The sequence below is a fragment of the Nannobrachium achirus genome (assembly GCF_963921795.1).
Source record: "Nannobrachium achirus genome assembly, chromosome: 8".
Taxonomy (NCBI): domain Eukaryota; kingdom Metazoa; phylum Chordata; class Actinopteri; order Myctophiformes; family Myctophidae; genus Nannobrachium; species Nannobrachium achirus.
The window spans coordinates 52,021,986-52,049,946 of record NC_137817.1 but is presented as its reverse complement, the minus strand read 5'-3'; the positions used below and the strand labels follow the sequence as shown (position 1 = coordinate 52,049,946).

Below are 27,961 nucleotides of genomic sequence, written 5' to 3'. Positions count from 1 at the left end.
AAAACGACAACGACAAAATGCAATGTATTATACACACATCCTTGACCAAGCCCTCCTTCCCAGGCCTGGAATGGAAGAGGGGTTTTATGGCCAGTTGGGCCAGTTTGCGGTTTAAACTGAGGTGACCTCTACAAACCTACTTTTTGTTTCTCTTTGACGGGATGTTGTCATAATACTAATTAAACTACAAGGCTGTGGATTTCTAGACAACAAAACAGACAGAAATGTTCTAGAAGCATTTGACTTTTATTCTTAAATAAAATGCATGTTGCATCATATGATGCGTTGTAGCATGCTACAATGATGCATTTTGCATCATATGATGCTTTGTAGCATGCTGAAATGCTAAAATATCAACAACAAAAAAACACAGATTGAACACACAAAATAACTCAGGATTGTGTTGATCGTGTCCTAATCAACAATAAAATAAGATCTGGTTGTCCCAGAGGTGAAATGGTCCTTTTAACAGTTTTCTTTAAAATATACTTTCAGTAGAAAAATAAAAGCAGTCTGTTTGTCCAGCTGACTGTCTGATTGAAGGCTTTACCTTCAATCTTTAGATTTTTTTTTTTTTTTTTTCAAACATTACATATCACACTTCCTGTTTAAAAAAACAATACCAGAACAATAACATCCTGTTTCAGGTTCCATGCACTTCATGATTCTTTGTTGCTAGGATACGGCAGTAAACAACACGTCTTTGTTGCTAGTGGATACAACAGTAAAACATGGCTACGTTAGCCGTAGAGGGACCAAAACAAAGTCTAATAGCAGATTTACAAGCTCACAACGTGTCGTGGAATGAGACAAGTTGTGAGCTTGTAAATCTGATCCTCAGTATAATCTGCCCTGTACTGAAATATCAAGAATACATTTCACATTATTCACCGTATACTGAAAACCCATACAAAAAGAACACATTACTCCTGACCAAATTCAACCATACAAAAAAAGATATCTTCTGGAGTGTTTTGGCACACACACACACACACACACACACACACACACACACACACACACACACACACACACACACACACACACACACACACACACACACACACACACACACACACACACACACACACACACACTCTCTCTCTTGCTCTTTCCGTGAAACTTTGCATGCACATTCCTATACTAGGTGAAAGAACAAATGCCACCAACAAATTTTTACATTGGCCTGTTGCAGCGCCACCGGCAGGTCGACTTTTGCTTAACACATTTTTGGAACAAAATCATGCACGCAGCGTCCCGATTGTCGTGAAAGGCCAAAGAAGACATGGTACCCTTTTTACATTGGCCTATTATAGCGCCACCAGCAGGCCAAAATAACCTACCTAACTGGTGGAGACCTGTGCTCATGTCTTTCTTTTTCTTTTATTTTCTTTTTTTGAAGTAGCTATGACAAGCCCCAAAGATTTATATTGTAATACAGTAGGTCACGTGGTTTTTGTAGAAACGGTTTGAAAAAGGGGCGGAAGCAGTCAGACACAGACAGTCAGACATAGATTGACCATAAAGGCAAGGCACAAAAACGCCTCCACATAAAATGTATTTTATTACTAAATAAATACAAATATATATATATTACCTCTCAGATATCTTAGTTTTAGCAACATTGTCCATGTCAAGTAGTTAGAAATTGCTGAAATTAAGAAAATCACTATCGCCCCCAGGAGGTCTGTCATCTGCCCCTTGCCCAAAACAGCAGATGACCATTAGTACAGCAAATTGATTTGATTGGCTTATTGTCTACCCACAATGTTTTTTAATGTCAGCGGCCGTTTAAGGATAAATACCTGGTTGAATTCTTTCCTTTTTCAATGCACTTTCACCGTCACATTTTCACTTTCACTGTCACATTCTTAAACATAAAGGTCATGTACTTAAACTTTAAATTCACATTCTTTAACAGGATATTTTTTCTACAGCAGAACACCAGTTGGTGGTGTGACAGACACGCTAAAACACACACACACACACACACACACACACACACACACACACACACACACACACACACACACACACACACACACACACACACACACACACACACACACACACACACACACACAAATACACTTTTATTATCATTTATTTCCCTTTTATTTTTATTGTTTCTTTACCAGGAGGCTACGATCATTAACAGTTCTGCTGCCGTTGACAATCCTCACCGTCATTGAAAGGGTTAAAATCATGGTGCCGTTGACGGTGAGGACTGTGAATCTTACTGTATTTACAGTAAAGGTATAATTACTTACTGTACTGTACGTCGCTCCGGTCCCGCCCGTATCGGTAATGTCCGCGATTTGTTTACAACGCACATCGGGCGTGCACGCGAAGTGAACGTCCTCCATAGTAAATCCATTGAGAGGCCCATAAAGAGACTTCATTTACTCAAAAGAGACATTTTTATACAAAAGGTGGTCTGTAGGCGTGGGGCGGTATCGACATTTTGTTACCGCGATTACCGTCTTCCCGCACCCCCGTATCTATTAATTAAGGTTCAGCGATAAGCCAAAATATTGCAATCATCTTCCCAAAAGTTGCCTCTCCACATCCTGACTGCCCGAGTTATACTTCTCCATACAGCACAGCGGGTTTGGCTTTGAAAGGAGCAGATCTACAAGCTCACAACACATTGCATCCGCGACGCGTTCTGAGCTTTTAGATCTGCACTGTCGGGTTACCATAGTAACGTAGGCTAGCTACTTGGGCTTTTCAGACACAAACAGCTGTCAGCTGTGTGTGAACAAACCAGAAGAGGACGGGTAGTCAGATCGTGTACAGTGATTCTGTAAACTCACGTCACGTCTCAACTCTCAAATCGCAGTGATTGAGTGCTGCTATATACAGGTTTTAGTTACAAGACTTGACAGAAAAGGTTATAAAATCGCCGACGCGCCGCCGGACAGAGCACAATGCGCGACGCGGTGGAAAAAGTAAAATAGTTTCATTTTCGGTTTTAGTCCACGCGGCCCGCGCTCCGCCAGTAATACTAATCCGTATGAATAAAAAAAGATATGCCACAACACAAGGTATGTATTAACATCCTTGTGTCGTGTGGATTACAGAGAAAGTTTACGCTGCTCTGTACTCCTCTACGAGGGAGGCTGCTGCCTGCCCAGGCTTTGCAGGTCTGTGTCTCTGAGAGTGACGTATATGTGGCTTCCAAACATGTGGTACACGGCCCAGAGCAGAGCGGCATGGAGCGCATGCGGTCCTCGCTTCTCCCCTGTTTTAAAACTCGCTTGTTTTCAATTAAAAAAATTTTTTTTTACCGCGGTAAGCACGGTACGGCGCTACGGCGGTTACCGAACCCAACCCTAGTGGTCTGCATACTGTACACAATAGACTCGGGCTGGGCGCAGCCATGTTTCTCTTCTGGGCACACACTGTCATGTGACTAGATGACGTAATCGTTGCCGTCAAGTGATAATCCAAAAAAACAAAAACAACCCCCTTCCGGCCCTTCAAAATAATAGCGGCGGCCTACGGAGAAAGCGGCGCGGCACCAAGCATCTCTTCAGATTAAAAGGCAGTAGATGTGTTAAACAGGAAGGAAAGTGTGGTTAATTTGACTTATTTTTAGTATTCCTAATGATCAAAGTGCCGGGATGCTAACAGGGATGCTTATTCTTCTTGGCTAGCTGAGAGGAAAACAGTTGCATGTGTGTGTCCAACCCCCCTCCCCGGCCTAGCCTGATTTCAGACGCTGCACTGGAGCTTGACTCTGACATTGTCCCATTGACAAGAGATTTCAAAGGGGAGGGGATTTAAAATTTGAAATTCCCAATCACAAGAGATCTGGTGGGAGGGGTTGTGTTTGACTTGTGTACACAAAACATTCACCCCTCCCCCTCCCATGTATGACAGGCATCAAACAAGTCGTTTTCTTTGATGTTTCATTGATTAGAGAGAAGCACTACCGAGCTATTGACACTTGTATGGCTCAATCAATTACTGCAGTTCAGAACCCCTTTGAAGTTCAAAGGGAGCAATTAAGAGCTCTGGTGAGCCACCCCTCCCTCCACTGTTTCTGTTGATTTTCAAAAGTTAGACCCACCCCTCCTCCGTCTTGCATTGATTTCATTGGTTGGTTTGCCAAGATACCATAGAAAGAGGCGTGTCATATGCTAATTCCAGACCAAGAGAAGCAGTCCACTCAGAGAGTGGGCGGGTCTATTGGCTGGAGCCAGGCAATCCCCGGCCACACAGGTCTTGTGTGTGTTTGGCGAAGAAAAGTGAAAAATATAAAACATGTCACCTCAACCAGGTCACTTCAATATGAAGTAACATACATAACCATTTCAAACAATATGCCTAGCAACAAATGTCTAAAAGTCCAATTTATAGCCTACTTCATTGTACAATGGTGTCGCATGTCCAAAATACCTGAGCTTACAGATCTGGTATTTGACATTAAATACCTGAGCTTACAGATCTGTTATTGGACATTAAATACCTGAGCTTACAGATCTGTTATTAGACATTAAATACCTGAGCTTACAGATCTGTTATTAGACATTAAATACCTGAGCTTACAGATGCCTTGGGTGGGGGGTGGGGGGGGCTAGCCCGGTGTGTGGGCTGAGTTGAAGGGGCTCCAAGCTTCAGTCTAAGAAAAGGCATCAAAGGTTTAGCGTTACTTTAACGTTGTTTAGTAACGCTTGTTCAACACTTCTGGTGCAAAATTACATCCCCGAGTCTAAAAACATTTCTTATATTCATCTCCCCTGAGGGCACCACATAGACGAGTGCTTCTGTTGTCAAAGTGCTGATAGTTTCTCTGTGTCCCACCTCCCTTGGAGATAAGAGGCTGGCCAGACTGAGAAGTTAAGTGACAAAACCAATCCACGCGTGTCAGGCTGGCACCCAGGCTACTTAACTCTTTGCAAGCCCCCCCAGAACCCCCTTTACCTATGGTACTGCCGAGCAAATCTCCTATGTATTTATAAACATGTTTTAAAAAAGTAAAGCACGTAACCATAAGAACACAATCGGATCGCTCCGTGCAAGCCAGCAAACGTTTTTTTTTTGTTTGGCCAACCTTTTTTCATGGTCCAGAAGTCTGTTCTCGTCCGGTCATTATGGAGCGATACGGGGAAAACATCGATAGGGAAGCGGTGCCCGAGCGTGATTGAGTCCGCGATCCAAGTACAGAAACATAGATGCTTGTAATCCAGCCATTTTGTCTGTTGTTGCTGTCGAGTGTTTTCTCCGTGGAGTGAGGGAGTAAGCAGGCAGGCATGCATGCAGCCAGAATGTAAGTGAACGGCGTGGCCTGCTGGATGCTACGAGTAGCACACCCACGTCCAGAAAATGAGTGAGAGGGGATGTTAACCCTTTCAGATGGCTCCAAAAAGACACAGAGAAGAACGGCCGATCGTTTTTTTTTTGATTATTGTGGGCTCGCCTATAAGGCGAGCACACTTTAGATATTGTCATTATTTATCTATCAGTCAGTCAGTCAGTTCTCCTCAAAACTTAGGTGTCTTACTACTCCTACATACTTAGACAGAAAATGAAAATAAAAACATCAATGTGTTCAGTTTACAGTGGCGAAGTGTGCTATTATTTTCTATAGCAATAGGCCAAATGGTGGCGCTGTAGGAAGCCTTCGAAAGTGCGAACTTTGAACAGGTATAGCTCATGCTGTGTTTGAGGTCCAGCCATGAAACCTGTATACACGTATGCGTCTCCTCATGCCGAACAACTTTTACGCTCTGACTTTTGACCTCTGACCTTTTAGATCTCCCACAATTTGGAATTATATGAAAAACAGTAAAAATCTATCTCCTCCTGGTTTTTTTTCGTTACGCGCACGAAACTTTTTTCACATGAACTTTGGACCAATACGGTCAGATTGATCAACCAGATTTTTTAAAAGTGAAATATAATTTTTTAATAATACAATCAATATTGCGGTTTTATGCAAATTATTCTTCGGCCTCTAAATCATACATGCAAAGTTACATGTTCATGGCATTTGGCAAAGATGTAGAGGGTTAGTCAAAGTATCACTGAAACCAATTTTATTCCAACCGGCCAAAGGGGGGCGCTATACGAAGCGTTTGAAAATTCAAACTTCAAACGGGCATAAGTCATGACTCGTTTCGTTTTAAGACATGCAACTTGCTTACACGCGTGCTTTGACTCGAGCGGAAGACATCTGTGTCTTTGTTAAGTAAGCTCCGCCCTTAGATTTTCCGCCATTTTGAGCAGTTTGTAAAACGCTTAAACCCGCTTTTATTCTGGAATTTTCGCGTCACGTCCACAAAACATTTTTTTACATGAACTTTGGACCGATATCTAAAGATCTGTCAGATCGGATTAAAAAAAAAATTGAAACATGCTTTTTTTAATAATTCAATGAATATTACAGTTTTATGCAAATTATTCTTCTGCCTCTAAATCATACATGCAAAGTAACATGTTCATGGCATTTGGCAAAGATGTAGAGTGTTAGTCCAAATATCACTAAAACCAATCTTACTCCAATTGGCCAAAGGGGGGCGCTATATAATTTTGAGCAGTTTGTGAAACGCTTAAACCCGTTAGGATTTTTTTTTGCAATTTGCATGAAACATTCTACACACAATCTAAGGACCTTTATGTAATATGCCTATGAAGTGCACACACACAAAAAAATAAAATAATAAATATAGCTGCAAGCAGCGATAAAGTGGCCAAAGCCAAAAACACCTCAAATCATGAACACAGCCTGCAATGTGCGTGAAATCTTGCAAGCACATTCCCAATAGGTCAAGGAGCAGATACCACCCTTCTTACATTGGCCTTTTATAGCGCCACCAGCGGGTCAACTTTTGCAACACATTTTTGGAACAAAATGGACCAATCTTTGACGTCAGTAACGTCAAAGAGAGCACTGCCTGCGATCTTGACATTTTGTACATTTATAGCCATTGTTTTCTGGCTTGAAGCGAGCCCACAATTGTTTCGAAGGAACAATATTTTCTAGTTATCATTTATATCAAAAGTACGGGAATGTACGACCTGGCGCACTGGGTGGTCCAGACAAGTACGGGCAAGTGCGGAGGGCTTACAAAGTGTTAACTCCGCCTCCGTGAGGATGTCACACCCATTAACTCCGCCTCCATGAGGATGTCACTCCCCTCAACCCTACCTATATCATAGGCTGTTTATTAAGCTCTTATGAAGTTGTTTATGAAGCTGCTGAAGCTTACCAAGTCTTTAGAAAGCTCTAACGAATCTCTTTTTAAAGATCTAATGCAGTGGTTCTCAATACAACCTTCTCAGGCCGAGACCCCCCAAATAATCATACTTTAACTGGGGACACAGATAGCAAGTCTGTACACATTAATGTTGCAACCAATATTGTGGATGTACGATTCAATCCACTTACTGCAGCTCTTTTGAATCCTTTTGGGGGTGTTGACATTGTCATCTGCCCTTTGTCAATTTGGTCAAAGAAAGTGGATGAAAATAACTAATATTTTGGGACAATGACTTGTAATGCAGGCTCAGATGTGTTGCCAGCCCGTGTGGTCATGTGATCCAAGGTGGCCGCGGTGTGAATAAGGTCTATAGGAAGCCATTATGTGCGTCTTCTCCCTCCTCACCAGTAGTAGGTGTGGTTTTCTATGCGTCTCAAGCTCTGCCATTCTGGGAAGGTCCTGGCCGACGTCCTCGGACTCCCGAGAGCAATGAACACCATCTCTGTCTTGCTCTTTGAGGCCCCGCCCTCTGTGCGGACCTCCACCTATCAGCATCCAGACATTCAGAACCACCTATCACCATCATGACATTCCTAATCAACTAAAAATTACCGTATTTTCCGGACTATAAGGCGCACTTAAAAGCCTTTAATTTTCTCAAAAAAACTACAGTCCGCCTTATAGTCCAGTGCGCCTTATATATGGATCATTCATTGACATTGACATTCCCTTTAGCACAGCTCCATCTGTTGGATGCATAACGCAACGGTAGCGTCTATTATGTGCGCCTTATAGTCCGGTGCGCCTTATATATGAAAACATTTTGAAAATAGACCATTCATTGACAGTGTGCCGTATAGTCCGGTGCGCCCTATAGTCCAGAAAATACGGTATGTGCTATGGCTAAACCAGGCCATTATTGAAAGAATTTATACTTTGGAATGTTGTTTTAATACAGCAGAAATAGCCAATGTACAAACACGCTTCCAAACAAACACGTCACAGCGCAACGCATTGTGAGCTCATAGATCTGCTGTTTCCACTCATTTCTGACAATGTTTGAAAACGGGTGTCAGCTATGGGTGGCCTTAGCCGAGTAGGGGTGGCCATAACTGAGTGGTTAGTGAGCCTGTCTGGGGAGCCAGAGCTCCTGGTTGTCCCAGGTGCGATTCCCGGCCAGGCCAGCTATGTGTTGATGTGTCCCTGAGCAAGGCTTAAAGGACAAGTTTGTTTTTTTTACAACAAGGGTTCATATTTTAGACCAGGGGTGCCCACACTTTTTTCACTTGAGAACTACTTTTAAAATGACCAGCTCAACATGATCTACCCACAAAAAATACATAAAAATAAAAATAAAATAAAAAACTGAGGGAGCTTTGGAATAGCGGCACTGGCGTTGCATAAGACTAACACTTGGAATGGGAAATAGTGGGGGAAATAAAGTCTTCATCCCAATCTGTAATCTGTATGGGAGTGGTAGGTTTTCGGGCTCTTTGTACTGACTCTTGAAAACAGCCGTGAAGGGAGCTGAAAGGCCCTTCTTGATGTCAATCAATCAAGTCAACAGATGCCAAAAAGAGGGATTTTGTGATAAATATGATTTTAATATTTTAGTTTTCAATATTTCTTCAGCGGCATGTCATGTGGGCTACCTACACAGCCTTTGTGATCTACTGGTAGATCACAATCTACCTTTTGCGCACCGCTGTTTTAGATTGTAATTAGAGAAAAGAAAAGACGAGTGTTAAAATGTTTTCATTTACTTCTTTCTATGGTTTTAGCAATTTTAATGTCCTTGATTTCAGTGGTTGGGGGCATGCGTGCAAGTGGCTAAATATGACTTTTTAGACACAATAAGCGTGCAATTTCTTTACAGTAACACTACTAGCCCCCATAAGTCACATCTGACCATAAAAGATTGTGGTGCATCGTGGGAATGGGCTTATTGTGTCTAAAAAGACATTTAGCCACTTGCACGCATGGCCTTGATTGAAATCAATCAGTAATTAAAATCACTAAAACGATAGAAAGCAGTAAATGAAAACATTTTAACACTCATCTTTTCTTATCTCTAATTGCAATCTAAAATATGAACCCTTGTTGTAAAAAAACAAAGTTGTCCTTTAACCCCTTATGACTCCCTGAGCGCCACATGGCCTCTCACTGCTCCTAGTTGTAATAGGATGGACAAATTTCACATACAAGAGCACTGTCCAAAAATGTGTTTTTAAAAAATCGGCCAGATGGCGGCACTAGATGGGACAGATGCATTTGATGAGATGGCTGTAGAGATCTGTGTACCGCTTTGCATGATTTTAGGGCAAAATCTGTAGGAGCAGTGTCCAAAAATGTGTTTAAAAAAATCGGCCAGATGGTGGCGCTAGATGGGACAGATGCATTTTGATGACATGACTGTAGAGATACTGTGTACCGATTTGCGTGATTTTAGGGCCAAATCTGTAGGAGTAGTGTCCAAAAATGTGTTTTGCAAGAAAGGCCTCATGGTGGCGCTAGAAGAGGGCCATGTGAGAAACGAGGTGTTGTGGTTTGGCAGCCAAGGAGTGTGTGTGCAAAGTTTGGCATGGATCGGGGCAACGTGGAGATATGAGTAGGGCAAAAGTGTGACGTGTAACGCGTGACAGACAGACTGACAGACAGCCGGTGGAGGTTTTGATAGTAACTGCAGAGGGAGTGTAGTGCCCAGGATTACATTAGATAATTGACACAAATTGAAAATCGTGGGATAAATATATAAAAAAAAAAAAAAGGAGCTACGATAGCGGGGTTATAAAGGTGATTAGGAGGAAGAATTAGGGTAGCGGGCGGGGCTTACGGAGGCGGAGCTTTCTGTCTCACAGTTGGACGGCAGCAGGCAGTAGTTGTTCCCGTGGTTGTTGTCCCAGAACGTCTGCTCGCCGGCCTCGTAACACAAACAGAACTCCACCTGCTGGCAAACCTGCGTCATGACATGGAACATTTTTACCTGTTAAAAACCTTTTTTTCCGCCACGCGACAATCCACTCCAAAGATAGAGGCTTCCATTTCAACCTTGCGTCCATCCCCTCTCCACATACACACACACGCTATGCGTTTTTGACTCCTACATTTCACTGTGTGTGTATTAGCCAAATGTATTAGTACGGATAGTACGGATCTCCTTCCGTGCTCATACACATAAAGTAACTGACTTCACGGACAGGAACAGCCCATATGCACGTGTGTCGTGTTTGCGCTGCTCACTTCGCACAGTTGTGCCGTTTTCTTTTTTTTATAAAAAAAAAAGGAAAAGCTTTTCCGGTTAAGTCATCGACGTGTAAGGTGACGTCCAGTGGAATTGGAAAATAATTGGTGACCCATAGGCTAGTGAAAACAGCATCATCCAGAGTCAAAACAGGAAACTCTTCAAAGTCTTCCCGTGGCAGGTGATGACCGATGAGTTAAGACCTGAGGCCGATTCTACAAATGTCTTCTAAATCCTTCTAAGCTTTTTGAAACACGCCATGTATGCTTTTTCATGTCAAAGACCCCCTATTTCTCGCTCAAAACATTCTTGAGAGCAATGTTTAGTTATAAATTACATTGTATGTTTGTTTACGTGGCTTTCATGTTGGATACTGCATAACATTCAAGCAGTGCAGCCAGGTGCATTGAGCCCGGCTGTGTAATAATATATCTAATATATTCATATATACACATATCCTACCCTGGGCTCCAGACTCCTGCTCAGGTCCAGACTAGAGTTCCCAACAGTCCTGAAAATGTAGTTCCGGCCCAGAGGCCCGGCCCATTAGTAGTAGACTAATAAGCATACATTTTAGGCCCTATCCGGCCCGAAAACTTCGGATCCGGTTCGGGAAGAATTTGAGAACTCTTTATCACAGAGTCTATCAAAAGTAATAATAAATAATAAAAACATATTTTTTCTTTTTTTGATTGAGCCCGAGGTCCGGCCTAGTTAATTGGCATACATTTTAGGCCCTACCTGGCCAAAAAATGTCAGATTGGGGCGGAATTTGAGAACTCTAGTCCAGACAGAAGCTGAAGGTGTCGCTCTCTATATCCTACCTTCAGTTCCAGACTGAAGCTGAAGGTGTCGCTCTCTATATCCTACCTTCAGTTCCAGACTGAAGCTGAAGGTGTCGGTCTCTTTGCTTCCGTAGACGTTGTTGAGGAAGGAGCAGGCCACGTCCTCGCTGGAGATCCAGCCGTCGAACGTGGTTCTGACGAACACCTTCTTCTGGAAGGAGATGTTCCTCACCTTCACCGTGCCGCACATGGAGTGCTCCTGGACCTAGCCATTAGAAAGGATCGCATCTTAACCCATGCTAGCGTTGCTGAGCTAGCAGCAGTGTTGTGTAACAAGGAAGTGAACGCAGCAGAAGTGGTCACAGAGAAACGTGATGTTCTGGCCCCAAAAATGCAGATCTGGTTCACGCTTCCGGTCCCCAACCGGAAGCACTTTCTTTGGGGCACTTATAGTATACTAATAATACTAATGATAATTACCCACCATCATTATAGGATGAATTAGCTTTTGTTCAGCACTACATAAACCCTCTGTACTTGATAAAACGGACCTGTAAAGAGTGCATTTGGTACACCATTAATTCGTTTTACATAAATCCATTCGCCAAAAATAGCCGGTCTACAAACGCGTTAACGTTCCCCCCCCCCAGAATAGGGATGCACAAAAGTGCCATTTTATGTTTTAAAGGAGTAGTTCACCCCCAAAATGACTTTTCTTTTCCTATTGATTACTCATGCCATGGAGACTTGAGTTCAATAACATTTTTTGGTTTTTGTCACATTCCTAGGAGAAAGAAAATTGATTATAGTAAATTTACCCCCATTGATTCCGGATGGGGACCCAAATGCACTCGGGTCCCGATCCGGAATCAATGGGGGCAAATGTATTGTTGTCTTAGGAATGCGACAAAAACCAAAACATATTATTGAACTCAAGTCTACATGGCATGAGTAATCAATAGAAAAAAAGTCATTTTGGGGGTGAACTACTATTTTACGCATATTGTGATTACAGCGTTAATATAGTTACTTGCAATTGTGTTTGCCACAGTAATGGTGAGGTGTAATTTTCAGACCTGGCAGTTCTCCAAGCAGACCAGCTGGGCCTGCAGCCGATTCCGGAAATCTAGGTAGTCTGCAGCGGGCTGGGGGAAGTCCAGGAGGAGGCTGGGGTGGTGGGCCTTGGGAGCTGGAACACCTGCATTAATTTGTTCATTGAGAATATCTCAATTAAATAGAGCATATCTCAATAAAAAAACGATTTGGTGGAAGACACGTTTGACACGTTGTACAGTAAGCTACAGTAAGCTGTAGCTTACTGTACGAGGCACCCGTGGCTGAAGAGACACACTCCAATACTCACGTGACCGGGAGTTTCCGGTTTCCTCATAGACAGCAGTGTTATGAGATTCACAAAAGTGGATGTTTTCTCCTAATCTAACTTTTAAATCACGTTCATGTTTAAAACGTGGCCTTCTCTACTGGCCGCTCCAAAAGCACTGATGCCTGCGGTTGTTATTTTTCTGTGTGAAAGAAAATACTATCGCAAAAGAAAACAGGACATACTCGGATTACATCTACTCACGATTACTTTTACTCCGAAATAGGGTAAAATCAATTAAATATTAGGCACTATGGGATTTTTGTTTCATCTTGGGCACTCAATGTGTTAAGGTGACCTGATCAGGATTTCATTGGTTGTTGGGGAAGAAGGCCAGTATACGGTACCTTGCTGATCTGACAGAAGAAAGACAGTGCTGTACCGCGACCACAGTTTTCCCGGTGAACCTGAGTGCAACGGTGGGGGAGCGGGACACACCACTGACTATTGCAGATGATGGAGAGGTTATATAGCTTTATGTATTGAGAATGAGAGGCATTTCGTAAGAGACTCGTCACCAATTGCAAGATATTTAAAAGTTATTTGGGGCCACGATGATAACCTTTTCCCCCACTACTAGACTAAGGATTTATATGGTTTGTGTTATTGTTTACCACAATTATTCACGTGTGGCAAGATCGCGGTTCCACTAGTTTTACTAGTAGGCTAGTGTAGGCTTAGAAGCCTTTTCAGAAGTTAATTTAATGTTTTCCATTTAATGATTTCCTTTATCCTCATCTGATCTTGCGCTAATGCACGCAACTGTTTTCGCCATGTTTTAAGACCTATTAGGCTTTTCAGAAGTTAATTTAATGTTTTCCATTTAATTGCGCTAATGCACGCAATTGTTTTCGCCAGGTTTTAAGGTCTTATTTAAGTTGTTTCTCATAAGCTTGCGACCTTCCTTGCCCATCGGCCCCACCGTTGCGCTCAGGTTCACCGGGAAAAATGCGGTCGCTGCTGTACCTTGTTGGTCTGACAGGCGCAGCGCGGCGGCAGCGACCTCTAGGTCAGACAGGTGTAAGTGCAGGTGGTCTGAGAATTCCTTGAAGAGATGCACAGTGGTCAGAGACAGGCCCCTGGAGTCTGACCACACCACGCTCTTCTTCTGCAGCTGCTTCTGCAGCTGCTGCTGCTGCTTCTTCTTCTGGGAGCTGCTGGGACTGCTGAGGGAGGACCACGCTCTGCCAGCAGAGCGTGCAAGTAGGGTGATAATAGCTGGTGGTCACCGAGAACACTGCTCCCTCATTGGCTTAAGTTATGCCCACATACTGTACATATCCACATACTGTACATATCCACATAATGTACATACCCACAGCCAGCTATCACCACCCTACTTGCGCGCTCTGCTGGCGCAAGTAAATATCTATTACTGTACATATCCATATGCTATTATGAGTCACCAAAAAAAAATAATGGGTGCTTTTATTGAATTTATCATGGTTAAAATGGAGTTTGACGTTACAATTGGTGTGTATGGGGAGAGGTCCTGGAGGAGGATGGCCTGATAACATTTACATCAAATATCTAAATATTGAATCAAGCAACTTAAAATCTGTTCAGGGTGTTCATACAAGCCTGATTAGACAAAGTTTTTTCGAAAGTGGAATATCACTTTAACTTCTCTGTTGAGCAAAGGTTAACAAAAAGCAGGTTCACTTTGCTGGCAAAAGATCCTCGGAATGAGAACAATAGTGAACTAACAAGAACTATGTCTGGTTGCCCTGTAGGCAGCAAATATCTCTTTCTTTTTTTTTTTAATAAGGAACACAGCTTCTTTTTTGCATCCCGCAGAGACGATAGGGGTGCAATGATTAATTGTAATCGAATCGATTATTAAATTAGTTGTCAACTAATTTAGTAATCGTAATCGAATCGGCAACTAATCGCTGGAATAGGGTCAAGAACAAAAATTAAATATTTATTTTTAAATGAACTATTTGAAAAGAGTACTATTACCCTTTAGCCTGACAAATGTGTAGCTATTCTTTAATCAAATGTATGCAGTCAGAAAAGGGTATTTATTTTGTTTATTTGTTAGTCCCCCCAGGAATCCGCGATCACGGAATTCATCGCGGAACTCGTGACCACCCGCGTATTTCTCGGCCATTCGCGGACTTTTCTGACGGCCGCGGAATAACAGTCACGAGTGGCAGCAGAGCGGCGGGAGTAGTTATTACTACTATTATAAAACGATTTGTACATGGTCTGGCCAGTGGACACCTCATACAGAGCCTGGGGGAATAGCTTAGCTTACCTCCAGCTAGCATGGTCCGGTCCCACATTCGTTCCTGACAGAAACTGTGTCCTGAACTATAGTTCCTCTCTATGCCTCTATGGTCCTGGCAATAACAATGCTAATGCAGAAGAGAATAAATAAATATTACACCCATACTAGGTAGTAGGTAGGCTATCCTCTAAAATGTGGTTACTATGTGCATGGTTTGGATGACAATATAGTCTTTGCAACAGAAAGTAATTATTAAAAAACAATAGCAATTAAAAAAGAATAGATTTAATATTAGATTTTTATTCTCAAAAATGATTATTCGATTATTCTAACCACTATTACAATTAATTGCAGCTATTTCATGAAGGGTTTTACTTGATTGTTAGAACTATATAATTTTTAGCTTGATAACTGGTCATTTTAGGTTGTTTTTTAATGTCCACGGAATCAAGAAATGTTCTCCGCAGAATTCTGCAGAATCAGGATTGTTCTCCGCGGAACCAAGACTTTTTCTCCGCGGATTCCTGGGGGGACTAATTTGTCTTTTATTAGCAACCTAATCGGCAGCTGAGCAAAATGTAATACATTATTGTACTGTATCTTTAATGTCTTTTATGTTCGTTAAAACATATCTAAAAGAACCTCAAATCTAATTTATAAGGTAATAGCTAAATAAAAGCCAAAATCCGATTAATCGATTAATTGTTAAAATAATCGACCGATTAATCGATTATGAAAGGAATCGTTAGTTGCAGCTTCTGACAAGCCTTTTTTTTTTCATGTCCTACCTGGCCGCAGTGCTGCCGTTGCTCACAGCGCCCCCTGTAGAGCTGCAGATGTCCGCTGCGTCCTGTCTGGAGCTCAGACATGGACGCAGCGGTCTGAAGCCGCTTGCAGCGAGAGAAGCGTGGATTGGTGGAGAGCTGGCGAAGCAGAGCCTCATAGTCGAACCAGGAAGTAGAACGCTGCACATAGAGAGAGAGAGAGAGAGAGAGAGAGAGAGAGAGAGAGAGAGAGAGAGAGATTAAAATACACATTAAAAACTTAAAAGAAAGTCTCCAAACAATGGCAGATGCAGAGTGGAACTTGGCCAATTCCCTCCGCTAATTAACATTCAGAAAAGAGCATTCAAATTTCACAAGCACCTTCAAAATAGTGACCCTACCTCCTACGTACAGGGCAGGGGTCTTCAATAGGGGGTCCGGGACCCCTAGGGGGTCCTCAGAGTTACTACAGGGGGTCCTCCAAATCTTTGTGTGATAGAAACTTTTTTTTCTCCTTTTTTTTATATTAACCACTTGAACACCTAGCGTCCATATTCTGAGAACTTTAGCCAGAAATAGGTTTTTCGACAAAGAGCTTTGGTGTAGAGGGGAAAAAGAGCAGACTGAGTACAGAGTGAAAGTTCATTTTTTGTTTTAAGTATTGACGGTTCAAGTGGTTAAATATCTGAAAACACAAATTGACATGAATCCAAAATACACTGATGATTGTGCTGTCAAACGATGAAACTATATGGAATCTATGAAAAGGTTGTGGGGGGGTCCCTGCTTCATCTCTCTCTCAGCTAAGGGGTCCTTGGCCTGAAAACGTTGAAGACCCCTGATATAGGGTATACAAATATATCTGACATCATTTATTCCATAACCCCCAAGGTAACACGTACTTTACCACAGACCCCTGTCTGAAAATATGTTGTGCCATCTTGGCTAGTAAAAGAACAATATTTTCTGTAAAAAGATGATAATTAGAAAAATAATAATTACAATAATAATGTCATGGTAAAATACCATGAGTTGGTGGAATTTTCAGTTCAATTAAACTGTATTCAAGTGTAAAAAAAGGTCGTCTCAAGACACTTTACATGTAGAGCAAACAGCAAAGACCCAACAGTCACATCCTGAGCAAGCAATTTTGCAACAGTGGCAACGAACAATTCCACTTTAACTGGAAGAAACATCAGGGGCTCTAGGGTGGGCCTCGCCCGAATGATAGAGAGACAGAGGAGAGAGAGAGAAGAAATTCCCTTCAAAGAGCTACGACTACGAGCATCACTGACTCATGTGAAGCATGACAACAGTGACAACAGTGTGTGAACAGTGTCAACAATGTGTGAAAGCATGACCAAAAGCTTAACTTTTCTGTTGTGAAGCCTTACAACCCCAAACCCGGATAACATCACTCACCAAAGTTTACAAAACACAGGTTCACTTTGCTGGCAAAACATTTTCGGACCGAATACAGGTCAGGGTGTTGCCTGTAGCAAACAAATCAATAAATGAAGAGAACAGTGAACTGTTACCCATTGGGTTTTCAACAAAGAGAAACCCTACAGGGATGCCCCCCTCAATCCATTAAGAACTGAGGCCAAAAGAAATGTGTCCTAATTGAGTACAAAGGGACCCCAATGTAAAAAGGCCTAACAGCTTTCATGTGGTCTGTATCCTTTTAGTTGACCTTGTATCAGTGGACTGTACTGTCCTGTACTTTTGCCTGTGCAAACTTCTAATAAAGTATTCAATCATTTTATCAAACTCCTTCGTTAGGGAAAGGGCTCCAAGTAAGGGTCGATTCACACTCTTATAAAGAGCCTAACTTATTTTGGTTCGGCTCTAGGCGAACCCAAACATGGGGGGCGTCAACCGAGTAAACTCGGTTCCACGGTGCTGCCGAAATGTTGTGACCTCCCGACTTAATTTAGGTACTCAGCGGTGTCTTCTCATTCATTCAGCCCGGCTCCAATTTAATATTTTCGGCTGTGAAGCCATGGAAACAGCGGTCGTTTGGGAGGAAGACACGCCAACTTCAAAATGCTTGTGTGGCCGTGTATTGAGCGTCGCAGAGCGGATACATTGTCAGCTGGTTCTCGCTCTGGCTGGAGACGAGAGTGATGGACTGGGAGGCGCGCGCGCAACACACACACACACACACACACACACACACACACACACACACACACACACACACACACACACACACACACACACACACACACACACACACACACACACACACACACACACACACACACACACACACACACACACACACAGCTTTGCTGCGTCTCGCTAGTCGCCGACCGTTTTAAAGAGATAAGAAAAGCTTAAACACAACTTTTTCCACGACGAGTTGTGACTGTGATGACATGCATGCAGCAAGAGAGGCGGCACGTATATAATGTGAGCTTGTAGATTAAATGTTTTCGACAGAGCTCAAGCGTTTGTGAGAGTGAGTGAGTGAGTGAGTGAGAGAGAAGAGACCTCGTCACTGGTGCTGCTGCCTGCTGGAGCTGCTACTCACTGGACCTCCAGTCATTCAGCGAGCAGCGCGAGGGCCAGTCAGATATGTATCCGCCCTGCAACGCTCATGTATCGGCCACAAACGTTGTCATGTCACGGACCTCCAATAATATTTACAAGCGACTTCGGCACTAGCCGTTAACACATCGGACGCCCACGTGATCTCTGATGTCTTAATGTATTCGTGCCCATGGCAACGCGTCATTTTACCTACCGGCGAGAGTACTGGCGAGAAAAGTAATCTGAGTAAATGTAATCCGAGTATGTCCTGTTTATTCCGCGAAAATCTTCTCTTTCAGTCAGGACCGTTTTTTATCATTTCTGAGCCACATTGTTTGTGTTACGGCATGTAGAAGAGGCTGCCGTTTTGAGAAAAAAATGAAAAAAGGAAGAGAATCCGGAGAAAACAGCACTTTTGTGCAGCCACTAGACAGGAAGTCAACGAGCCACACAGCACGTCCGGGTGACGTAATTGCGCGCTGCATGTTGGGAAATGGAGTTGTTTCATCACCGCGGTAGCCAAGTGCAGTAGCTACAGTACAGTATAGTTTACTGTACAACACGTCAACGCGTCGTTGGGCACTCGTACAGATCAAAGAGATTGACGCGTAGACACCTCGTGGGCACCCGATGTGTTAATAAAGTATGAATGGACTAGGGATGTTAATTGACGCATTATTTGCGAATCGACGCGTCGCCGCCGAAAATCGACGCAATGGTCTGCCTCGCTGGCTCGCTCTCCCCATAGAGGCTCTCCCTCCCCGACCGACCGTGTCCACGTATGTGTCGCATTAACGGCGATTAGTGTATTTATTTTGTGTTGTGTTTAATTGTCAATCTTGACAAAATCACTGCACACGAGGCGACGTTGCCATTAAATAAGCGAGCTTTCGTGTCAAGCATGCATCCAAAGGCAGGAGGTAAACAAAACACATCCAGTCAGCGCGCACTGCTATGACGCGGCACACGAACAGACCAGCAGTGTTTCTCAACCAGTAGTCCGCGGACCTGACCAGCGCCGCATGCATGCGAATGCAACACAGACATTCACTCGTCCCCGACACAGACAGACACACACACACACACACACACACACACACACACACACACACACACACACACACACACACACACACACACACACACACACACACACACACACACACACACACACACACACACACACACACACACAGGTCCTCTCACACTTGGAAAACATTGACGCTTATAACGAACAAGTGATTAAAACATTTTTTGGGGAAAACTTTAGAAGAAAAAAAATTATAATAAAAAAATAATTAAAAAAAAAAACTTTTTTCGATTTTTCGACTCGTACTTTTTGAGTCGCGGTGAGCACGAGTCGATCGACGCGTCGATTTTCGGTAAACTATTCCGCTAAGCGTTGCTATGTGTGATGTGATATATGGCAGAGCGGTGGTTCAGCTATAGTTTGCCTCAACTCACCCCACTCACCCCCCCCCCCCCCCCCACACACACACACACACACACACACACAGGTCACCTGCTGTGTAAATATTATGTCATCTGGGAATCTACTATTATTATTTCATGCAAAGTTCATTGACTGGTTCAGTGTTTGGAGATTTTGTTGACTAACAGTGACTAACAGTGACTAAAAGTACATGCTGCCCCGGCCCTAGCAACCAGTTTGTCTCAAACTGAACTGGAATGCCTTGTGTGAACAAGCTTGGTCAAATTGCACTTTGACACACATTCACAAAAAGCTTTATACCCATACAGTATATAACAACAAAATGTGACATAGCTCTGTTTACACACTGCAGTACCCCCTCCAACTGTATATATGTTCCGCAATTTCAATAGTTTTTTATTTTTATTTTTAATTATTATATTTTGAAGCTTGCTTTGGCAATGTAAACGTATATTTTCTCATGGGTGGGGGTGGCGACGGAGTGATGGAAATGTGGGGGGTGGTCGCTCATCCTCAGTGAACCCAGTGAACCCAGCATTGGGTTCAGATGGTTCACTTGGAATGTATAGCGAGGGGAGGGGGAGGCGGAGGAGACGACTTGCCTCAGAAAGCCTACAGTATGTGCACACGTGTGTATGCACGTGTGTGTGTGTGTGTGTGTGTGTGTGTGTGTGTGTGTGTGTGTAAACACCACACTAACCCCCTGACCCAGATCCTCACACCCTCCACACCTGTCCTGCACACACAAACACACTAACACATTAGGCCTAGCAAAATAAATCCTTGGTTTCCGGTTGGCTGTAATTTTAGGGCTGAGTAGGTAGGGAATTTATTTTATTTTATTTTTTATTTAAATTTTTTTGTGGGCATGATGGGTAGCAAGGAATTTTATTTTATTTCCTCATGGGAAGTATGGGTAGGTAGTTTTTTTTTTTTTTTTTTTTTCCTATGGCAATGATCGATATGCTTCTTTTTTAATATATTCTGTTTTCCTGAGTTACCAATTTTTAAATCATTAAATGGTTCATGTACACTGCTCTTACAAAATGTCTGAAAACAACAAACAATAAACAATTGAAAACTTTGAATAGAATGTCCACACACTGGTTGAATACTTTTGAGTTTTAATTCAACTCTAAGTAAAGTACCAAAGTAAAGTGCTGTATCACTCACATACCAAAAATAAAATAAGAACATTCGAAAGTAAAAATTGAGCTTCGAATTAATTTATATTTAATTCAAACAACAAATCTGCAGCACTTCTCGTATGTAACGTTAAAATGTGGCTGGTCTCGCGAGGCAGAAGTCTCCATTCGCCGCTGCAAAAGTGGGCTGATCTACAAGTCCACAATGCGTCACTGATCCAATAGGTTGTGGGCTTGTAGATTAAGGGTGCATGTTTAGCGACACCGACATACAGCGAAGAATAAACCTCCAGCTACTTAACTTTCCCTACACTGACCGTCCTCGACTCCTCCGCCTAGCAGACACAGTGCTTTGCCTCTTGAGTTAAACGTGCTCACGTGTAATCACACAATGTAACTTTAATTGATTCAGAATGATAACGAGTCAAGCTGAAACGGGCGACTAATTTGGTAGTTTACGAGACTTCTCCACCGAAAACATTATGTAAAGCATGGATTTCTTCTCTCACAAGTCTGCCTGCACGCAGCCACGTTCACGGTAAAACTCCCTCTGTAGACTACCTAATTTGGTTCAAACGAAAACATAATCCATTGGTGTGATTATAATTGCTCGTTTCACATCGTGGTTGTTCCATGCTTCGCATAGACGATGCGATGATACTGCTCTTGCTTTTACCAACGCCAGTCGTCAGGCACGTGCACACAGACATCAAACGGGGCTTGAGCCCCTGCCCTTTTAAGAGAGAATTGTCCACCAAAGGGCCCTTTTAGAAATGTCAGCCCCTGCCTCTCTTAACATTCTCTGCACGTCCCTGACCAACGCGGTCCCTGACCAACGCGTCTCCTCGCGATGACGCTGAATAGTAAAACAAAACATTTGCGCACATGATATTTTAGACGAAAGAAAACTTTGATTAAACTTCGCGAATGTGGTCGCACCAAATATATTTTTTGTAAGACGATTTTGATCGACTCGGTCGGATTTTGACTTAATTTTTTTTCTTTTTTTTTTTTACTCCAAATGCCAATAAAATCATCTGGGTCGCACGTATTTAATAGGGTCGGTCGCCTACCGGAAGCCAACATATTAGTTTGTTAGGCCTTATTACGCACAACCTTCACCATTTATTCCATTTACTTTCACTATACTTTATTCCATTATATTGGAATAAAGTAAAGAATTAAAGAAATCACATTAAACTAATAAGGGTAATAATAATATAAATTGTGACAATCACACAATCACACAATTATTTGCCTCTGAGACATACTGAAGTTGTACATAAAAAAAAATGTAAAAGTACTTAATAAGCACAGTACTCGAGTAAATGTACTCAGTTAATTCACCAGCACAGAGCAGGGTCGCTGGGTTTGTATGTATGTTGTAAGAATAGAAGGGGGAAGGGTCTCCACACTCACTGCAGCACACAAGGCAAGGAGCTTGGAAGGCTATGGGAACCAGTATGACTATCTAAAAAACAGTCCATCTGCAACACACACACACACACGCACGCACGCACGCACGCACGCACGCACGCACGCAAGCACACACACACTTGTGTATGAATTGATTACAAAGGGACCCCAACACAAACAAGCCCGAAAGATATCTTGTGGTCTTTATCCTTTTAGTTGACCTTGTATAGGGTGACCAGACATCCCATGTTGGCCGGGATTGTCCCGGTTTCAAGCAACAAATATCTCTAAATCACTAATATGTCCCGGTTTTCAACATTCACAATGAAATCATCCCGTTTTCACCAGAATTAAAATAATAATAGTTGTTTTCTGTGGTTGCATAGACATATATCATGTTCTTAAGCATGCTCATTGCTCACCCAACCTAATCACAAAACAACAAATGCAGGCGCCTAGCAGTCCCGGTGCATACCACATAGGCTCTAATGCCTGACAGCGTGTCGTGGGTTCGAGTCCCTTCCCGACGAGCTTTGCTGCCGTGTCTCTCTCCATCTCTCTATCCCTCTTTTCTGTCAATCTTTACTTGAACTATCAAAAGCAGAAAAGTAAAAAAAAAAAAAAAAAATCACACCGTGTGAACTGAGCGGTGGAGGCTGTGCACCGCTGGGTGAGTGGAGCAGGGGTTGAGGTATATATAGGTAAAATACATGCATTGCAAGGTTGCTCAACAGTGGCACTTGAAGGGAGGTCAGCCAGGCATGTGTGCGTGTGTGTGTGTGTGCGTGTGTGTGTGTGTGTGTGTGTGTGTGTGTGTGTGTGTGTGTGTGTGTGTGTGTGTGTGTGTGTGTGTGTGTGTGTGTGTGTGAGAGAGAGAGAGAGTGAGTGTATTCTATCTATTTGTTGTGGTCAAAAGTGTTTTTTCCCCCATTAATCAGTTACTAGTTGTCATTACAAACACATCCATGCCTTGGCTGTCCCACACAAGTCCCCAGAGTCTCATAAATCATGTTTTGGGGTGAGCATTCGGCACAACTGCCAATCAAAGTAACTGTACTGGCCAATCACAGCGCGTCTTTTCTGGGACTTGGCAAAACTAATAACAGCATAACATCTGTTTAGCAGAGTGTGGCGGCTCGTGTGGGACAACGATGGCATGGATGCGAGTGTATTGACTGACAACTAGTAACACATTCATGGAAGAAAAGAAAAAAAACTTTTGACCACAACAAATAGTGTAAAAGCAATAGGCTTATGAGCTCCACTCTATGCTATGAGGGCTGCTGGGTTCTTCTGGGGAAACTGCACAACAGGTGCATTTCTGCCAAATAGACCCCATGTACAGTCATTTGGGATAAATATAAGGAGGAAAATTAGCCTAGATGTTATTTATTGCCGAGTTGTCCTTTAAAAGTATCAATAAATGTAGACAAACTCCTGTTACAATATTTAAGGTGTTGTTATATTCAACATGTTTAATTAAGCCCAAGACAAGTACAATACCAGTAAGACTCCCTAATCGGGAGATAAGCGACCGTCAGGTTGCAGCGTGATTTTAGGGCAAGATGTGTAGGAGCAGTGTCCAAAAAATGTGTTTGAAAAAATATATGGGACAGATCCATGTTGATGACATGAGTGTAGACATACTGTGTACCAATTTGCGTGATTTTAGGGCAAAATCTGTAGGAGCAGTGTCCAAAAATGTGTTTGAAAAAATGGGCCTGATGGTGGCGCTATATGGGACAGATTCATGTTGACGGCTCTCTTGGCGCAGCCGAGGCGGGTGCGTGGGTACCGGCCCCGGCTCTCCCGGTCGCTCCTAGCCCGAGTTACGGCATTTTATGTGCGCTGCAATGGCGGGGGTCCTCCACTAGGGGTGCGACCACTTTTGCATCCATTCTAGAGCACCAGGAGTCGGTGGTCCCTGGTATATTAGCCTCTTCACTTTAGACACAGACAGTGAAGTGAAGGGATAATGTCTGGGTCAGCGTTCATTATAGAGAAATACAATCCCGACAGGATAGCAGCCACCTGCTTTACTCACCTGCTAAGTAAAGGAGGACGAAAGAGAACGCAGGTTTGATCAATATGCCTACATTGTCTTGGTTTCAGAAAGCATGGTAAATATGAACTTTTGCCCCATAGTCTTGTGTTTATATACCATTATGCCTGTTTTTTTACGCACCCCCAGGGGTCCTTGAGGGAGTTCCAGGGGGTCCCCAGCTAAATGATAGATAGTTAGGAAACAAATGGACCCTTGTGGGTCTGTAACGTATAGGGTGTAAAATTCCATATGGTTCCATTTGTACACTCTCAGAGTTAAAGGGATATTCCACTTTCAACAGGGAAACACCTTAACCCTTTCCAAGCCACGGGAGCCACTTGCCGTGTTTTATCCATAACTTTTTTTCATTTATTTTTAATAATTATTTGGGAAAATGGAAAAAATGAAATACAAACAATAATTATTAAAAATAAATGAAAAAAGTTATCGAGCCTGCTCACATATTAGGAGGGTAGTATGATTCACCAGAAAAAAACAATGGGTGTTTTTAATGAATCTATCATGGTTAAAATAGAGTTTGAAGTTACAATGGGTGTGTGTGGGGAGAGGCACTGGGCCTGGAGGGCCTTGTAACATTTACATCAAATATCTAAATATTGAAACAAGCAAATTAAAAACTGTTCAGGGTGTTCATAAAAGCCTGATTAGATGATAAAATTACCAAAAGTTTTTTTAAAAGTGAAATAGCCCTTTAAATTAACATCGAGTTTACAACATGAAAATTGCAAAACTAGAATTGTTTGAGTGGTGGTCAGCCGCTCCTCAGTGACCTTGTCCATTCCTACTTCCTACTATGCCTCTCTGTATCATGAGCTACAATACCGCTGGTAACCAAGTGGCGCTGTTGCGTCTCTCTCACACACACACACTGAGCTGCAATACCGCTGGTGACCAAGTGGTGCTATAGTGTGTGCCAGCGGCTACGTCATTGTAGTCCTTAGCTGCAAATGTAGTTCTAAGAGTGGCCATTTCTTGGGTAAACACAGCCTTACACAGGTGTTCTGATTAGACTATAGCATTAGTTCTATGCAATCAAACAATTGAAACACCTGTGTTTTGACCCAAGAAATGGCCGCTAAGGACTACAATGACGTAGCCACTGGCACACACTATTGTGTCTCTTAGGCGCCGTACAGACATCTGCGTCACGCATCATCATCTTATCGTCTGAGAATGGCCACTGGGGGCGCCATACTAATGCATTCTCAATGCAAGGTTGTTTGGTGTTTTGTCGTTGTCGTGTCTCTTCAAGAGCGTACAGGCTGCGGTTGAGCTAGAGACACGGCAACGACAAAAAACCAAACAACCTTCCATTGACAATGCATTAGTACGGCGCCCCCAGTGGCCATTCTCAGACGATAAGATGATGATGCGTGACGCACATGTGTGAGCGCGGCCTCACACACGCACACACACACCACCGCTCACTTCAAACTTGATTTGATGTTTTATTGCGACCGTAGGTCGCACTTACTATCAAAACCTGCACAAACTGTCAGTCAGTCAGTCTGTCTGTCTGTCTGTCTGTCTGTCTGTCTGTCTGTCACACCTCACACGTCACACTATTGCCCTGCTCATATCTCCGCAACCGTTGCCCCGTTCCATGCCAAATTTTGCACACACGCTCCTTGGCTGCCAAACTACAACCTCCAAGGACCCCCGGAGCTCCAGGGACCCCCAGGTCCCTGGGGGACCCCCAGATGTAAAAAATGACCAAATGTGCAAAAATGACCAAATGACCACCCCAACGGGGCTGCTCACGGGGAATTCCCGGGGACCACCGACTCCTGCTGCTCCAGAACGGATGCAAAAGTGGTAGCGCCCCCAGTGGAGGACCCCCTCCACTGCAGCTCACATTAAATGCCGTAACTCGGGCTAGGAGGGTCCGGGAGAGCCGGGGCCGGTACCTATTCGCCCGCCAAGGCAACGCGGAGACCCCACCCCTCATTTCTCACATGGCCCTCTTCTAGCGCCACCATGAGGCCGATTTTTAAAACACATTTTTGGACACTGCTCTTACAGTTTTTGCCCTAAAATCACGCAAATCGCTACACAGTATGTCTACACTCATCCCATCACCATGAATCTGTCCCATACAGCGCCACCTTCAGGCCGATTTTTAAAAACACATTTTTGGACACTGCTCCTACAGATTTTGCCCTAAAATCACGAAAATCACTACACAGCATGTCTACACTCATGTCATCAACATGGATCAGGAAGATTTTGGAAAAACAAATTTTTGCCCTATTTGTGGAGATAAAAAGCGACCTACGGTCGCTTATCTCCCTATTAGGGAGTCTTACTGGTATATATGTTACAGGATGTTTGGGTAACGCAGGACGTTCATTGTAAGAGCGCTTGTTTTGTCGTTCACCACACACTAATCACCACCAGGTAGCGACGACAGCCATTCACTCGCATTCACTAGTGAAGGCGCTGACGTCACTCGTTTGCGACTGTATTTACTAGCCTAGCCTAGCCTAGCCTAGCCTAGCTTAGCCATTAGCTCCATTGTAGTCACTTGGACAGGGTGTTTATCGTGGGCTTGCCCAGGCCTTACGGCCTGGGCATGAATATAACTATTGCATTCACCACGGCTTCGTAAGTCGCGCGGCGCTCCGCCGGCCGCGCGGCCCTGGCCCGCTCTTCGCGGCCACTCGCACCTGCGGTGCTCGGGGGCGAAGAGCAGGACCAAGGTCCGCTGGCCTGCGCGCCGCTTGCAATGTCGTGGACAATCGAGCGGGCGCGGCTCCGCCTGGAGGATGTTGCTGTGGGCGACCGCTTGTTCCGCCCCGTGCTGCACACCGAGTGCTCCGTTTCTCGACCGTCCTGTTTCTCTTTAAAACCGTGACATATATACTGAATCTAGGGTTGCAATACCTCCCATTGGCAGCCAAAGCATCAAAACAGTTTATTGCTATCTGATTGTATTAAACGACGTAAAACTGGAAAGCTTGAATTATCCTCTTTCTATCTGCAAAGTGCTTGTTTAATAAAAAAAAAACAAAAAAAACACGTTATGCGCTACTTTCTGTCAAGAAATTAGTTCAGGTGAATATTTTTTTTCTAAGTGTTGGAGTTTGGAAGCGCTCGTGGGAAACCACTCAAGGGTCCAAAATGTCACATAATGCAGGAGGCAGGAGGCGGGACGTTGCGTTTTTGAAGACGAGCGCTTCCAAAGTTCAAAAACATGTCTACTCGGATTTATTGACAGAAAGTAGCTCATAATGTTACATGTATTGATGTCTACGGTGGGTTTTTATTAAACAAACACTTTGCAGATAGAAAGAGGATAATTCAAGCTTTCCACAGCCACAATGTTGTCGTTTAATAGGCTACAATTAGATAGCAAACAAACTATGCTAGAGCCGTGAAAACCTTTTCTTATGGGGGTCCAAATCACGCGTCCCTGACATATCTTTTCAAACGGGGGGTCCACGGGCTAATAAGTGTCAATGTGGGGGTCCTTGGCATGTAAAGGTTTGAGGAACCACTGATGTAAAACAACCTTAAAGTAGGGTGTGTACTTGAATAAACATTATTGTTTACGTTACCTGGTGCAGTTCATTGAAGAGTCGTTTCAAAAAGCAGCGTCACGTCACATAAGCAGCTTTTTATTTATGTATTCCTTTTAATTCCCCGGTGACGTTGTCGTTTAAACTTTGTTCACAAGGTTTTTTGTAATGTTTTTGTCGCTGCCATGGTGTGACACCACCTTGCACGCCTCCTCCT

General features: G+C 43.3%; 1 protein-coding gene across 4 annotated transcripts; it reads right to left on the bottom strand.

Annotated features, from left to right (window-relative positions):
• Positions 1 to 60: 60 nt before the first annotated feature.
• Positions 61 to 27,961, bottom strand: LOC308290319 (protein phosphatase 1 regulatory subunit 3C-B-like). Of its 4 annotated transcripts, none has more exons than XR_013962276.1 (8): positions 27,784 to 27,961; positions 15,637 to 15,813; positions 13,582 to 13,799; positions 12,311 to 12,432; positions 11,320 to 11,499; positions 10,042 to 10,164; positions 1,521 to 7,753; positions 61 to 1,358 (listed from the first exon to the last, which is right to left on the bottom strand). XR_013962276.1 is itself a non-coding variant. In XM_080732117.1 (8 exons), coding segments are annotated over exons 1-8 (975 nt in total). In that variant the 5' UTR covers positions 27,798 to 27,961; the 3' UTR covers positions 61 to 4,626. The 4 variants fall into 4 exon arrangements, 2 of the variants coding, with proteins under 2 accessions (XP_080588243.1, XP_080588242.1); XR_013962277.1 differs by having other exon boundaries at positions 61 to 1,968; positions 4,545 to 7,753; XM_080732117.1 differs by having other exon boundaries at positions 61 to 4,627; positions 7,614 to 7,753.